Here is a 17,327-nt window from a genome sequence, read left to right on the forward strand (position 1 = left end):
ACTGTCTTACTCTGGCTTACAGAAACATGTTTACAGCAGGATGATTATATTAGTTTCAATGAATCAACACCTCCAAGTTATACTAATTGTTAGAATTCTCTACCCTTAGGCAGGATCGTGAGAAGACATAGCATACAGTTTCACTGCTATGCAGATGACACCCAATTCTATCTGTCCATGAAGCCAGATAACACACACCAATTAGTTAAACTGCAGGAATCTCTTAAAGACAGAGACTTAGAAACTAGACTATGAACAGAACACACAGCTGGGTATGAGGGAGATCGCAACGCAGGACAGAGGGAGATGCAGCCATAAATACACACAAGGGCAAACATAAAGACTGCTAATGAACCTAAAACATAAACCATAATACAAAAATGACACCAAAACACAAGAACTCAAAAACACTGGGTCACAATGACCCAAACCATGACACGTTTTTCTTACAGGCTTTTGACAGCATGGCTCTCTGTTGTTGAGTAAATGTTCGATGGTTGCTTCAGACCACTCATAGTTCTTTGATTATATTAACAAACGTGACAGGAAACTGAAGGTAACAAGATATTTTACCATTTCTGCTTTTAGCATATTTGCATTGGGATCTTTTTTTTACCCACCCAGTTCAAGTGCATAGTTATAGCTGAAGTGGCTGCTATATGACAAACATGTTATAGTGAGACAAAAACATAACATTTAGATTGGACCCCATAACAGTGGCAGGCAGCCTGCATGCTTCTACCAGTAGTTGGACCGGATCTGCCCACAGTTTTTCCTATCTTTGGAAGGCTGACACTCCACTGTTTTCCTCAGCTGTCAATGAGTGATAAACATCAATCTTTATTTACTCTGGAAAGTGTCATAAAACTTTGTGAAAGGAGTCAGGGAAGCTCAGCCATACTGAGGTTTGAAGATAGGTTGAAATGTTGGTAGTTGAAGTCAAAGTAAACTTTAATATCTCTGCTATATAAAGTTCAGTTTAAAGAGAGACGAGACAACGAGGCTCCAGTTCCATACAGTGCAAGAGAAAACAATAAATCTAGGAAGAATAAGAATAATAATAAGAATAAATATATATATACTTTGAGACTGAGGTAAGGGGAGCAAATAGACACATATACTAGTGTATATTTACTTTACTTTAGTGTATAGTGCTGTGTTTTTGCCACTGTTAACCATGGTTAGCCTCCGTTAGCTGCTGTTAGCTTTGGTTGGCCTTTGTTAGCTGCGGTTAGCCGTGGTTAGCCTCTGTTTGCTGTTCTTAGCTGTGGTTAGCCTCCGTTAGCTGCTGTTAGCTTTGGTTGGCCTTTGTTAGCTGCTGTTAGCCGTGGTTAGCCTCTGTTAGCTGCGGTTAGCCGTGGTTAGCCTCTGTTTGCTGTTCTTAGCTGTGGTTAGCCTCTGTTAGCTGCTTTTAGCCTTTGTTAGCTGCTGTTCACTATTGTTAATCAAGCTTTCTTTCTTTCTTTGTTGGGCTTTAACGTTGAGTGAATAAAGCCTCCTATTATGTGAGAATGAAATCAAACTATTTACCAAAGTGTAAGTGTGATTTTTAGAACACTTGAGCCTAACATCTGCTGGTATAATAATAGCTTATACCATGCTGTTAGGGTTGCCAACCGTCCCTTAAAAAACGGAATCGTCCCGTATTTAGAAACAAAAGTACACGTCCCGTATTGAGCTAATAAGGGACGCACTTTGTCCCGTAATACAGTGAGAATCAAAAGTAGTCTATAAATGTTTATGGAATTAACGCTTTGTTTGAAAACATAATTCCCAGCCCCTCTCCTGCTTTGTGACCAATGAGCTGACAGCACACTTATGACAATTCGAGTATGACAATTCAGATTACCGCTCATCTCATTGGTCGAGGAAAGGTCGCTTACGGAGAAAATACCGGAAGACAACAGATGACCACAACAAGAAGCATGGCCAACAGGGAAACAAACGCCGTCACTGCGGTGCAAGTCTCGGACAACAGTACACCTAAAGCTGGGCAGACACTGTGCGATTTTTTCAGTCGCGTTATTCAGCTCCTGCTCAAACTGCACGATTGACTCGCAGGGGTTAGAAGTTCATAGGTCACGATGCAGGTCTCACACTATACTGCCCGATGCTCTGATGCGACCTGAGTGCTCACACTGTGCGTCCATAAAATTAAGGTTATAACAGAAAATCTGTCGCTCGCTCTCTCTGTCTTTCACTCACACAGACACACCACCACCATCAACTTTGCTAAATTGCTAATGAAAAACATGATCAGGCAGCTGTGATTTAGCAGCATGTAAATCCAACTATTTTCATGGTTGTTGTGGTCGTGATAATTTTGTGAGGCCACATGGAAAAGGCTCGGATGAGCTTTCCAAAGTTCCACAAGTTGTGCCTCCATCGCTTGTGTCCAGATCACACGCTGCACAGCCGTGCTGCTCCATCTTTTTCACGGCATTTTACGTGTTTGCGCGCGAGCAGTGTGAGCGGCTCACGAGCGATTGATGATCGGGAGCTGGTCGTGAGGTGTTAATCACTTCTCGTTACCCCACGTATACTACACGACGCACGATGAAGGCCAAAATCGGTCCGATCACTCAAAAATCGGCTCAAAATGGGCCTAAAACCGCACAGTGTGAGCCCAGCGTTAGAGCAGCAATGTTTGTTCCCCTCAGAGAAAGGGAAGAATGGGAAAAGGAAAACACCTGGCTGGAAAAAGTTAATATGGGCATGTGCAGTGAATATCAGCGCTATGTGGCCAGAAGTGTGATAATATAATTTATTTTGTGTAATAAACGACTGCAAGGATAGATGATTACAACAAATAGATGACTTATACATAAAAGTAATACATAGATGAATAATGATGATGAGTTAAGATGCGTAATCATGGGAACAAGCGGGTTTTCAAATGGGAGCAGCTGATTAGCTTTAGAAAAGCTGAAATAATACCTCAACTGAAGCCAATTGTACTAAATGCACTAAATGTGCACTGTTACAAGAATATTTTTCTTTCTATTGTTTTCTATTATTTTAAGTTAAGCAGGACAGAGTTCTTTTAAAGAAAGATTTACTTATATTCTCAAAAGTTAAGCATGACAGGCTTCTGTTTAAGAAGGAGACCTGTTTTACTGTGTTAATGTTTTCATTTTGAGCTAAAAATAAATGGCTAAATGATCATTTGTTTCACATGTGTTCATATCACAAAGAATATGCATCTACTTAAATCAAATTCAAGTCAAAGGGTTAAAAAAAATAATTTCACACACAAAAAAAGAGCTACCACACTAGGAAGGGTGAACTGGGTTGCCCGGCCCTGGCCACGAGGTGTCCCTTATTTATTTTTCAGGGAGTTGGCAACCCTACATGCTGTTGTTATGTTTGCTGTCCTTCTCTTGTTCCTTTGCGATGAGCGGGTTGCATGTCTAATCTGCTGACAATAAGTAATTGTTACAATATCAAGAAAAAATAAGTATGTCTATGCACGTTTCATGTGTTAGACTCCTGACTTCAGCTCAGGAGATGAGGCATGAAGTGAGGATGAGGAGGAGCATTTTATTAAGATTCTGTTCAGGTTTTCACTTCTTCTTCTTCTTTCGGTGTTATTCCGAGCGAGCCCCTCCAAGATGTAATCTAGTTTGCACTCAGAGGTCTTATTCTGAGTATTCACGGCAGCCGTAAGCTTCTCCAAGATCTTATCCGTGCTGCACTCAATGAGCCCATTTTGAGAAACTCACGCCTCGTCCCATCATTTCAATCCCAGCGGGCAGCCTTGTGGGGGTTTGAACAGCCGGTTCCGCTTTTTTAATTCTTCGATAAGTCAGGGCCAAGCCAGCTCCGATCAGCAAGGACCCTGTTATCATGGTTCTGAATACGTAGATATCTTCAGCACTCAGGCTCACCCGAGCCCAGACTTCTCGTTGAGAAAAGGGTGTCAATTGCATTCAGGGACCAGTTGATCAAATCCATAATTCCTCTTTTAGGTTTTAGAGAACAGACTGTGAGAGAATGTTCCAGGGAAAGTAATACAAAAAACACGAGACTAGAGAAGGACATAAGAGGCTAAGCAGGGAAGCTAAGGGAGAGGAGGAGGAGGGGAGGAGAAAAGTGCGACCTCCTTCGTCAAGAGCAAGTGTTAAAACTTAACATGTTTTTCTATCAGGCAAAAGAAAAAGGTGTTGCTGACAAAGAGACATTTCCTGCTTTGTGCACACTGTGAGCATGAGGTGTGAATGTGGTTGTGGTTTGTTTCACCATGAGCTCACCTTTAGTTAAACAAAGAAAAATGAAATTATTTTTGTTTCATGCAAAATGTTTTCACACTTTTCTGAGTGGCTTTGCACATATAAATACAATGAAATGTTCTATTTGTGTGTTCCACCACACTGGAGGTTTTTATTCACATTAATTAAATGACAGTTTAGGTCTGTGGTTCTTTGCATGCTGCCACTTCCTCAAAGCTTCTTCCTGTCTGAAAGCAGACAGAAGGCTGGACAAGAAACACTGAGAGCAGCATCAGTACAGAACAGCTTGATATCTACCAGGGTCAGTACTGCAGAACTGTTAGAGTACAGCTTAAACTCCTGCTCAGCGTCTCCATCCTCTCACGATGTCCTCAGATATTTATGCTGAACCAGATCTATCAAAGAAGGTGAGATACAGCAGAAAGGAGGACGGAGCAGAGTGGGAGCAGAGGGAGGTGGATATCTACGAGAGTGCAGATGAGATCAGAGATAGTTATGATCATTTTCAATCGGAGGAAGGAGGTAAGTCAATTATAAAAACAAATGTACTGTAGAGTTTGTAGAGCTCTGTGAACAGGAAATTTATTTACACACTTTAGTCACAGCGCAGATGTTATATTTCTTTTGTTTTTGGCTAAGCTGATACAACCTCAACCGCAGGTCTATTAAGCCTTTCATGCATGAATTACTTTTCAAAGAGTTTTTTACATGTCCACTTAGGTGGACAACATACATTTGAAATTAAGTGTTTGGTATGGAGTGACGCATCAGTGTCCAATGTAGTGGTTTAGGTGTAAGTAGACCATCAACACTGACACAAATACAAGACAGCCTGTAGTGACCACTATGTGTTAATCACAGACTGACAGGAAATAAGCACAAACCAACATCCACACTGCTTTCTAACAGGACCACAGACTCTGAATCCTCCTTCAGTCCTGAAGGGCTCTTTCAGATGTGCTACACTGGGTCTAAGAGTGCTGTGCCTCCTGATGTTAGCTGGGATCATCATCCTGTCCATATGCTGTAAGATAAGATACAACCTCTGAACTTCTCCTGCAAATGAATGTATGACTGATACTGAATCCCAGCAGCCAACAAACATGCAGCTTCACAACCAGAACGTGTCCTTCTGCCACAGAAAATACAGGAAGTACATGAAGCCAACACAGAAGCAGCAAACACTGCAGTTCCTTTAATGACCACTGGAGGCTGATGCTGAAAGCGAGTCAGTCCCCACAGACTCCCATGTTAAAATGAGCACCTTTGCTGCAGTAAAAACATGTTTCCATTCAGGACCAAATGAGTTTTGGTCTCTAAGGATAGTTTCCTCTTCATAAAAACTGCACGGTGGCATTTTAAATGGAATTCTCTGATCAATAATATGAGCTGCTGTGTGGTACAGCCTGACCAACACGTTGGTTTTGCTGACTGAGCTTCTAGTATTTCATCAGTCTGTTACTTAGCACTGATTAGCAGGTGTGTGTCTGTGTGCATGATTCCTGGTTCATATCTTGTGTGTGTTGTGGAGTGAATGTTCTTGTTGTTCCTTCAAACTCTTCACTCAACACGGTGATTCTGTGATTATCTCAACAAAGCAGACAGGCAGCAGCATCTGCTGCAGACTGGACACTGATGTTTTGGAAGATAGATCAGCAATACATGAGTTGAGCTATTTTCCAACAGCCCCACAAACTGAATGTAAAGAAAAGCAGAAATCCTCCTTTGAATGAACAGCTGTGCTTGAACTCTCTTCATCTGCAGTCTGTGATGACGTTCAGTTACAACAAGTCAGTTTGAAGGAATCAGGATTGAAACATGTTCAAAGCAGCGACCGACACGTTTCACTTTGTTCAATTTGTCTTCATGTTTTTGTGCTGTAATGTTTCTTTTCTCACAGAACAAAAAGTGTTTCAGAGAATTCCTGTCTCTTCTTCTTTGGTGTTTGTAAAACTTCAGAACATATGAAGGAAGAAGCTTCAGTAAATATGACCTGATAGACACACATTTCAAAGTGATGTCTGTAAACAGCTGACAAAACAGTTTCAAACAGCAGAAAGTCAGCTCTGACTTCTTTTTATTCTCCATTTTTACAGCAGGAAGATTTCATATTCATCAAAGCTTGAAAGCTGTTTTAGTGTGCATGATGATTCTCAGAGAAAAGTCTAAAGGAGGGAAAGTGGGCGAGAAACCTGGGAAAGAAATACAGCAAATATTGGAAATATTCCAAAAGAGACGCATATTTATATGAATGTGACAATAGTTATGAGTTTAGTCCAGTTTCATATCAGATTTGATCTCTCTGACAGGTTCTGGGAACAGGATGGTCAGATCCTTATTCTGGTCACTATGGAGTCTGCTGTGACTATAATAGGAAATGGACGGGGTCATATTATTCTGAATCAAAGACCTTCATCTGTGAGAGATGAGTTTGGTGCTTTGATGTAAATGTTTGAATAATCCAACCAAAGACACCTCACTATGAAATGTCCTGCATGAGCCTCAGACTCAGCTTACAGTCTTTACTTGTTCATTCTGCATCATATATTGATTACATATATTGTCCCTCTGTGCTCTGTGCTGTACAGTAAGGTTGGAAGTCATCCACACAAAACCTTGAAGTACTTCATTACTCTGTAGTTCCAGCAAATTGTTCTAATAAAAGTCAAAGTGCAGCTTGTCTTTACTTTGCTTTACTTGGTTTATTCGTCAGTCTGTTGGTCCTAAAACTACAGTTCTTGGTCTTGTTTCAAAAAGTTCAGAAAAAAATATGTTTGATTAATAAGAATTTTAAAGGTTCTGATCAGCTGGAACATCAGAAGGACATTTTTAAACCTCTGTGTATGTGAAAGTGACAGAAAGACATTAAATGTTAATTGTGTTATGTGAGTCATGTATATTTAGTTTTGCATTTTATATGGAAGTTGTATTTAATTTTTTGTATGATGGATTTGAAAAACAAATATTTCACATAAAGCTTTAAGTGTTGATGACTTTAATTACAGATAAATTAACTTACTCAGTAACTTATTGGTTGAATTGTAAACGAGAGAAAACGGCTTCAGAGCTCTAAGTGTCGCTATATTAAAGGTTCAACATTTAACTTGGAGACACTTTGAAATATTTCAAAACATCAACTCTCCTGCTTGTCTGACATTAAGACTTGGATGACTCTTAACTTCTTACACCTTAATGAAAGCAAAACTGAAGTCATTGTGTTTGGGCTTCCTAAAGATCCCAACTTCTCTCTTGACTTTTTGGGACCCCTAACCTCCGATTGCACTTCTTCCATTAAGAGTCTTGGAGTTATTTTTGACAATGCTTTTAAACTTGATAAACAAATCAGCTCTGTAGTTAAGGGATCTTTTTATCATTTACGGATTTTAGCCAAAGTCAAGTCTTACCTTTGCAGGAACAATCTAGAAAGAGTGGTCCATGCTTTTATTACTTCACGGCTGGACTACTGCAATTCCCTCTATGCTGGCCTAGATCGTTCCTGTCTACATCGCCTTCAACTGGTGCAGAACGCTGCCGCTCGCCTGTTGACCGGTTCAAAAAAAAGAGACCACATCACTCCGGTTCTCTGCTCTCTCCACTGGCTCCCAGTTGCTTTTAGGATTGATTTTAAAATCTTACTGCTGGCTTTTAAGGTTTTAAATGGCACTGCACCTTCTTACCTGTCAGAACTCCTTAGTACTTATCGCCCCAGGAGATCTTTGAGGTCAGCCGATCTGATGCTTTTAGATGTTCCCAGGTATAAATTAAAGACAAAGGGAGAGAGGGCGTTTGCTGTGGCTGCACCCAGACTGTGGAACAGTTTACCTCCTCACGTCAGATTCTCCAAAAGCCTAGAAACTTTTAAAACTGCTCTTAAAACTCACCTCTTTTCATTGGCTTTTAGAAAGGTTTAATTTATTTGTTTATTTATTTTTTATTTGATCAGCGAGGTGTTTTACGAAATTGTGTTCTATTGTATTTTTATCTGTATTTACTGTACAGCACTTTGGTCAGCCTTGGTTGTTTTTAAATGTGCTCTATAAATAAACTTGACTTGACTGACTTGACTAACAGAATATAAAGAAAACATCTCTGATGTGATGTTCAACACATCTATATATGAACTGAAGTTAGCATCCAGCTAATGTCAGCCTGTACTAGGGTTGCCAACTCCCTGAAAAATAAATAAGGGACACCTCGTGGCCAGGGCCGGGCAACCCAGTTCACCCTTCCCAGTGTGGTGAATTTTGTAGCTCTTTTTTTTGTGTGTGAAATTATTTTTTAACCATTTGACTTGAATTTGATTTAAGCAGATGCATATTCTTTGTGATATGACCATATGGGAAACAAATGATCATTTAGCCATTTATTTTTAGCTCAAAATGACAACATTAACACAGTAAAACAGGTCTCTTTCTTAAACAGAAGCCTGTCATGCTTAACTTTTGAGAATATAAGTAAATCTTTCTTTAAAAGAACTCTGTCCTGCTTAACTTAAAATTATATAAATTAATATAAAACAATAGAACAAAAATATTCTTGTAACAGTGCACATATAGTGCATTTAGTACAATTGGCTTCAGTTGAGGTATTATTTCAGCTTTTCTAAAGCTAATCAGCTGCTCCTGTTTGTAAACCCGCTTGTTCCCATGATTACGCATCACAACTCATCATCATTATTCATCTATGTATTACTTTTATGTATTAGTCATCTATTTGTTGTAATCATCTATCCTTACAGTTGTTTATTACACAAAATAAATTATATTATCACACTTCTGGCCACATAGCGCTGATATTCACTGCACATGCCCATATTAACCTTAACCAGAGGGTTTAAACAACAAACAGTGTTTACATACCATATCTGCTTCTGCCGTGGCCTGGTGGACAAGAAATTGGTTAAGGGTTCCCCGAGCTTTCACGCCCCTCATGTTCTTCATGTGCCCACCACTAGAAGCATGCCTATGGAAAAAGTGCACCGGCACACAGTGCAGTGCGCTTTATAGGTGTTATCGTGCATTTTCCAGCCAGGTGTTTCCCTTTTCCCATTCCTCCCTGTACTTTTGCAGCCTTTTTTTTCTTTCTCTGAGTGAACAAACATTGCTGCTCTAATGCTGGGCTCACACTGTGTGAATTTTGGCCCATTTTGAGACGATTTTTGAGTCATGTGACCGACTTGGTGATCGGCCCGATTTTGGCCTTCATCGTGCATCGTGTAGTATACGTGGGATAACGAGAAGCACACTGCTCACGCGCAAACACGTAAACGTCGGTGAAAAAGACTGAGCAGCATGGCTGTGCAGCCTGTGATCTGGACACAAGCGATGGAGGCACAACTTGTAGAACTTTGGAAAGCTCATCCGAGCCTTTTCCATGTGGCATCACAAAATTATCACGACCACAACAACCATGAAAATAGTTGGATTTACATGCTGCTCAATCACAGCTGCCTGATCATGTTTTTCATTAGCAATTTAGCAAAGTTGATGGTGGTGGTGTGTCTGTGTGAGTGAAAGACAGAGAGAGAGAGGGAGAGCGACAGATTTTCTGTTATAACCTTCATGTTATGGAGGCACAGTGTGAGCACTCAGGTCGCATCAGAGCATCGGGCCGTATAGTGTGAGACCTGCATCGTGACCTACCAACTTCTAACCCCTGCGAGTCAATCGTGCAGTTTGAGCAGGAGCTGAATAACGTGACTGAAAAAAATCGCACAGTGTTTGCCCAGCTTTAGGTGTACTGTCGTCCGAGACTTGCACCGCAGTGTCGGCGTTTGTTTCCCTGTTGGCCATGCTTCTTGTTGTGGTCACCTGTTGTCTTCCGGTATTTTCTCCCTAAGTGACCTTTCCTCGACCAATGAGATGAGCGGTAATCTGAATTGTCATACTCGAATTGTCATAAGTGTGCTGTCAGCTCATTGGTCACAAAGCAGGAGAGGGGCTGGGAATTATGTTTTCAAACAAAGTGTTAATTCCATTAACATTTATAGACTACTTTTGATTCTCACTGTATTACGGGACAAAGTGCGTCGCTTATTAGCTCAATACGGGACGTGTTCTTTTGTTTCTAAATACGGGACGATTCCGTTTTTTAAGGGACGGTTGGCAACCCTAATCGCATAACCACTTAGCTGGCCGCGGCTGAACTAGCAGGCTCAAGAAAGGAAAAAACACTAAACACTCATAATAAACAAAACTGTCACAACATTGCAATACTATGAAAACACATCTTAAACATAATTAAACACATTTACTACTATTCTGACTGGTTAGTTGTTTTTTTGTCACAGTGCATTGAACTGCAATAGCGGTGCTATGTGAGCTAGGCTAACTCACCAGAATAGTTCAAAAGGCTCGAAGAAACACTCCGACTCCTTCGAGGTAGGTACCCGTCTTTGGTTCACCGCTAACGACAGCTCTCTCACAAATATTAATTGAACCTCTTTTCTCTCTTTCAACTGGGAAAAACCGTGCTCCGCGGCAGCATGGAGGTTTTCCTTGCCGTCTTTGTTCTTCTACACCACACCTGCAGGTGATGCCTTCAGGGCAAGCCCGGGAATTAAACTATCAGACGAGAACTACGATGCATTCAAAGAACCCTGTACTTCTGATTGCTGTAAATCTTACGAGGGTTACATTTGCTTCTTTTTTCATTCAAGCTGAAGTCCGGGACAAACTGTGTTCCTTTTCAAATCAAATCAAATGACTTTTATAGTCACATCACATGTGCAGGTACACTGGTACACTACATGTGAGTGAAATTCTTGTGTGCGATCTTCACAAGCAACAGAGGTGTGCAAAAATACAATACCATAAGAACAAGCAAAATATAAGAATGGCATATTACTGAATGTGTATACTAAATATGTTTTTCTACGTGTGTGTACATGTGTGTGTGTGTGTGTGTGTGTGTGTGTGTGTGTGTGTGTGTGTGTGTGTGTGTGTGTGTGTGTGTGTGTGTGTGTGTGTGTGCGTGCGTATGTACATATTTTACAAATTAAATAGAGTAAACAATAAGATAAAATACATAAAATATACAGAGGTTGGTAGTTGGACATGTGCAAAACAAGTGGCATTTATATACAGTATGGAGTGCATAATGTTGAAGTTCCAGTAGTGAAGCTGAGGTGTCTATGAAGTGTTCAGCAGTCTGATGGCCTGATGGAAGAAGCTGTCTCTCAGTCTGCTGGTTCGGGACCGGATGCTGCAGAACCTCCTTCCTGATGGAAGCAGTCTGAACAGTTTATGGCTGGGGTGACTGGAGTCCTTGATGATCCTCCCCGCTTTCCTCAGGCACCGCTTCCTGTAGATGTCCTGGAGGGAGGGAAGCTCACCTCCAATTATCTGTTCAGAGCACCGCACTACTCGCTGGAGAGCTTTGCAGTTGTAGGCGGTGCTGTTGCCGTACCAGGTGGTGATGCATCCAGTGAGGATGCTCTCAATGGCACAGTGATAGAAGGTCCTGAGGATGCGGGGGCTCATGCCGAATCTTTTCAGTCTCCTGAGAAAGAAGAGGCGCTGCTGCGCCTTCTTCACTGTTTTGTTTGTGTGTACTGACCACGTAAGATCCTCAGCCAGGTGTACACCAAGGAAGCGGAAGCTGCTCACTCTCTCCACAGCAGCGCCGTTGATGGTGATGGGGGTGTGTACTTCTCTGCACCTCCGGAAGTCCGCTATCAACTCCTTTGTCTTTGCAACGTTGAGGGTGAGATGGTTGTCTTGACACCAGTGGGTCAGGGCGCTGACCTCCTCCCTGTAAGCCGTCTCATCACCGTTGGTGATAAGACCCACCATTGTAGTGTCGTCCGCAAACTTCACAATGATGTTGGAGTTGTTAGTGGCCGTGCAGTCGTAGGTGTAGAGTGAGTACAGGAGAGGGCTCAGTACACACCCCTGTGGAGCACCAGTGTTCAGTGTGATGGGGGATGAGGTGATGCTGCCCAGTCTGACCACTTGGCGTCTGTCAGACAGGAAGCTAAGGATCCAGCTGCAGAGGGAGCTGCTCAGTCCTAGATCCTGCAGTTTCCTGTCCATCTTCGAGGGAACGATGGTATTGAATGCTGAGCTGTAATCTACAAACAGCATCCTCACATACGTGTCTCTCTTCTCCAGGTGTGACAGGGCAGTGTGTAGTGTCAGGGCTATGGCATCATCAGAATCAGAATCAGAATCGTGTTTATTGGCCAAGTATATGTGCAGACACATACAGGGAATTTGGTTCCGGTAGATGGTGGCTCTCAAGCACAGCAATGTAAATCACACACACACACACACACACACACACACACACACACACACACGCACACGCACACGCACACACGCACACGCACACGCACACGCACACGCACACACACACACACACACACACACACACACACAGACACACACATGTCTATATATACACATTACACATACATACACAAAGCTGAGTTAAACCAACTATAAATAACGAATCTAAACTTATATACATAAAATACAGAAGTGAATGAGGTGGAATGAATACTACAAAATGTACATAAGGTGCAGCTGCAGTCTGGCAGTGGGAGCAGTGTGACAGGTCAACTGTTAAGAAGGGAAATGGCGAGGGGAAAGAAACTGTTCCTGTGTCGGGTGGTCCTGGTCTGCAGGCTTCTGTACCGTCTGCCAGAGGGCAGCAGATCAAAAAGTCTGTGTGCAGGGTGTGAGGGGTCTGCGATGATTTTCCCTGCCCGTTTCCTGGTTCTTGAGAGGTACAGATCCTGGATGGAGGGCAGGGGGGCGCCGATGATCCTTTCTGCTGCCCGTACAGTCCGCTGCAGTCTGCTCCTGTCCTGTTTAGTGGCTGCTCCATACCAGACTGTGATGGAGGAGCACAGGACAGACTCAATGACCGCAGTGTAGAACTGGATCAGCAGCTCCTGTGTCGACTGTACTCCCCCAGTTGTCTCAGGAAGTACATCCTCTTCAAGGAACTTGAAGATCTTCACAGCTGACACAGGGCTGTCTGATATGGTGAGGGGGAGCAGAGTTGAGGGATGTCTCCTGAAGTCCACTGTCATCTCTACAGTCTTAAGCGTGTTCAGCTCCAGATTGTGCTGACTGCACCAGAGTACCAGCTGCTCAACTTCCTGCCGGTATGCAGACTCATCACCATCTTGAATGAGGCCAATGACAGTGGTGTCATCTGCAAACTTTAGGAGTTTGACAGCCGAGTTCTTGGAGGTGCAGTCGTTAGTGTAGAGGGAGAACAGTAGTGGTGAGAGGACACATCCTTGAGGGACCGGGTTTCAGAGGTGATCTCCCCCAGCCTCACTTGTTGCTTTCTGTCTGTCAGGAAGCTGGTGATCCACAGACAGGTAGCTGGTGACACGATGACCTGGGAGAGTTTGGAGGAAAGAAGTTCAGGCACAATGGTGTTAAAAGCCGAACTAAAGTCCACAAACAGGACCCTGGCATAAGTTCCCGGGCGGTCAAGGTGTTGCAGGATGTAATGCAGCCCCATGTTCACTGCATCATCCACCGACCTGTTTGCCCGGTAGGCAAACTGCAGAGGGTCCAGCTGGTGGCCTGTAATGTCTTTCAGATGGGCTAGTCGTTCGAAGGATTTCATGACCACAGACGTCAAGGCGACAGGTCTGTAGTCATTCAGTCCTGTGATGGTGGGTTTCTTGGGAACAGGGATGATGGTGGAGCGTTTGAAGCAGGAGGGAGCTTCACACAGCTCCAGGGATGTGTTGAAGATGCGAGTAAAAATGGGAGCCAGCTGTTCAGCACAGGTTTTGAGGCAGGAGGGTGAGACAACGTCTGGTCCGGGGGCTTTCCTGGGCTTCTGTTTCTGGAATAGTCGGCTCACATCCTGAGTGTGTATTCTGAGTTTCAGGGAGGAGGAAAGGGGGGTGAGAGGTGTGGTGGTGGTCGTTGAGTCTGGATTGGGGAGGGGCAGGGTGAAGGGGGGAGAGGTGGACCTGTTGTGGCGGTATGCAAATTGTAGAGGGTCCAGTGAGTCGGGTAGTGCAGAGCAGATGAAGTCCCTGACCAGCTTCTCGAAGCATTTGCTTACGATGGGGGTCAGGGCTACAGGTCGCCAGTCGTTCAATGAGGAGATGGTGGAGGATTTGGGTACAGGGACGACGGTGGCCATTTTGAAGCAGGCTGGGACTACAGACAGAGAGAAGGAAAGGTTGAAGATGTGCGTGAACACTCCAGACAGCTGAGCCGCGCATGACTTGAGGACGCGGCCGGGAATCCCGTCCGGACCAGTAGCTTTGCGTGCGTTCACCTTCCTGAAGCACTTCCACACATCCTCCTCAGACACAGTGTGCGCACTGACGTCATTTACCGCGTAATATTTTCTCTGAATGTGGGACGATTCCGTTTGTACGGGACGGCAACTCTACTAACTAACCTTATGAACATCCACCTGCTGGCCTCTGTGGAAGCTCCGCCACAGCCACCACCAAACAACTGAGTTATTTTGACACATCGGCCAGCATCTGGCCAATCCAACACCTTTCATTGTTTATACCGTTACTAAAAAAATGAAATAAATAATCATCGGCCGTAAAAACAAAAAATCACCGCCAGTCCAGCTGTGGTTACTAACAAGAAAATGCACTCGCGTTACTATTTTTCAACAAACAGACGGTTGAAGCTGTGTTCAGCTTACTGCATCTTATATCAGTTGCACGTGAGTAGCTGTAAGTAATCTGGACGCTACAGATTGCCCACGGACAGCAATCACTTTCTGGTAGACGATCAGTTTTTGGCACAACACCTGGAGCTCAGGGGGCAAAACAATGGCACGAGTGCTGCTGTTTGACTGAGGAAGAATAAAGTAGTCGTGGTAAGCCAATCACATGACCACTTCAAGATGACAAAGCAACAAGGTTTGTAAATTGTGCCACGTAAAACCAGAGTCATGATAAACAAGATATACGCAGCGTTTTTCCCTCAATAGTTTCGTCACGTTTGCTGTCTAAGGACAGCGCAGCGAGACCTCTCTGCTTATGAGCAAAAAAAAACAAAAAACAAACAAAAACACCCATTTTGTGTTGGTGGAAAAATGCACCATGTCGACCAATTAAAAAATGATATGGCAACATGACATTTGGTTGTTTAGGAAAAGGGGGAAGTTTTAGGAGTGACAGAGAGAGAGAGAGCGATTTGTGACGTTTAGCGTGTTTGGAGTGTGTGGTTAGTGTGTTGTCTTGTGTAGTTAGTGTGTAGTGTTGTGGATAGTTTTGTGTTGTGTGTCAGAACAATGAGGCGACTGCTGTCTCCAGGTAGAAACAGGAGTGTCACACCTGCTGCTGTCAGACCTGCAGGTATCAGGCTGTGATGTTTCCTTTATAGTGGACAGAAATATTTGGAGTGGCACAAATAATTTGTCTGTGAAGGTTCTCAGTACATCCAGGTCATCGTAGTCGTAGTCAAAGGAGCTTGCAAAGAAAAGCGTCTGGACTTCTTTAAGTTACTTGAAGACGTTTCACCTCTCATCCGAGAAGCTTCTTCTCCACGGAGGCCGTGGAGACTGTCAGAAAACGACTACAAGAAGACAGCTCCTTGGAGGACAGGACCAACTTCACACCCGATCAGACCTACACACTGTTAGACCTCTGCCTCACCACTACATATTTCAAGTACAACGAAGGCTTTTACAGACAAAAACATGGCTGTGCCATGGGCTCCCCCGTGTCACCTATTGTAGCCAACCTTTACATGGAGGAAGTGGAAAGGAAGGCTCTTGGCTCTTTCAAAGGAAGAGTACCCAGCCACTTGTACAGATATGTGGACGACACCTGGGTCAAAATCAAGACACAAGAAGTGGAATCCTTCACTGCGCACATTAACGCTGTGGATAAAAACATCAAGTTCACCAGGGAAGACACAAAGGACAACTGTTTGCCTTTCCTGGACTGCGCCGTGCACATTGAAGAGAACGGCAACCTCAACATCGAAGTTTACCGGAAGCCCACACACACGGACCAGTACCTCCTCTTTGACTCCCATCACCCTCTGGAACACAAACTTGGAGTAATTAGGACCCTACACCACCGGGCAGAACATGTTCCCTCTAAGCCGGAAGGAAAAAAGAAGGAACACACACATGTAAAGGAAGCACTCAAAACGTGCGGCTATCCTAAATGGGCGTTCTTAAAGTCAGCAAAGAGGCACAGAAAAGAAGACCAGACACCAGCGAGGGAGGATAAGAAGGACAGACGCAACAACATTGTCATCCCCTATGTAGCTGGTGTATCAGAGGAACTCAGGAGAGTTTTCTCCAAGCATGACATCCCAGTGTATTTCAGACCCACCAACACGCTCAGACAGAAACTGGTTCACCCGAAAGACAAAACGCCAAAACACAAACTTAACAATGTGGTGTATGCTGTACAGTGCAGCGAGGAATGCACAGACCTCTACATTGGAGAGACCAAACAGCCACTTTACAAGCGCATGGCACAACACAGAAGAGCCACCTCCACAGGACAAGACTCAGCAGTCCATCTGCATCTTAAGGATATGTTCACATTTTGGACAGAGAGGACAGATGGTTTGAAAGAGGAGTGAAAGAAGCCATCTATGTCCACTGTGAGCGACCATCTTTGAACAGAGGCGGGGTTTACGACACCAACTCTCTGCCATCTATAATCCAGTTTTGAGATCCCTTCCCAGATGCCTTAACGCCCACTCACATCCTGGGCCATCTGACCTCAGGAATTCGCATGATAAGGTGGGGCCAGGTTTCACAATGAACACACCCGAAACTCTGGCTGTTTGGGACCCACACCCAGTTTCACACCTTGGCTCAGGCGATTAGAGGATCATCAAGGGTCCTTTTGTCCCTCTGTGGGGGGAAACTCCCACTAGGTTTATATCTGGGACTCTCCACCATTTGACCTTAGAACTGAAGAAGCTTCTCGGATGAGAGGTGAAACGTCTTCAAGCAACTTAAAGAAGTCCAGACGCTTTTCTTTGCAAGCTCCTTTGACTACGACCACAAATAATTTGTGTGACATCTTGTTGAAGAACAGCTGATTGTTCTGTAAATAGTTTGAAATGGTTATTTAAAAAATCAAGGTAAAATTAAATGGATGCAAATAACTTTGTTGTTTGCAAA

At 43.5% G+C, this 17,327-nt stretch overlaps 1 protein-coding gene across 5 annotated transcripts in view; it reads left to right on the top strand.

Annotated features, from left to right (window-relative positions):
- Positions 1 to 17,327, top strand: part of LOC147303195 (C-type lectin domain family 12 member B-like) — a 29,869-nt gene that overhangs the window by 1,457 nt on the left and 11,085 nt on the right. For 4 of the 5 annotated variants that reach the window (XM_086281358.1, XM_086281359.1, XM_086281361.1 and 1 more), the window contains exons 1-2: positions 4,595 to 4,751; positions 5,139 to 5,255. The exons of the other annotated variant lie outside the window; for it this stretch is intronic. In XM_086281358.1, coding sequence (XP_086137484.1) covers positions 4,595 to 4,751; positions 5,139 to 5,255 — 274 coding nt within the window. Of the gene's footprint in view, positions 1 to 4,594; positions 4,752 to 5,138; positions 5,256 to 17,327 lie in introns of those variants that run through there. 5 annotated transcript variants of the gene reach the window in all.

This window comes from Aulonocara sp. 'chitande type north' Nkhata Bay, linkage group LG22 (genome assembly GCF_057382095.1).
Source record: "Aulonocara sp. 'chitande type north' Nkhata Bay isolate Kocher_YH1m ecotype deep benthic linkage group LG22, A_spYH_male_GT1.1, whole genome shotgun sequence".
Lineage (NCBI taxonomy): Eukaryota > Metazoa > Chordata > Actinopteri > Cichliformes > Cichlidae > Aulonocara > Aulonocara sp. 'chitande type north' Nkhata Bay.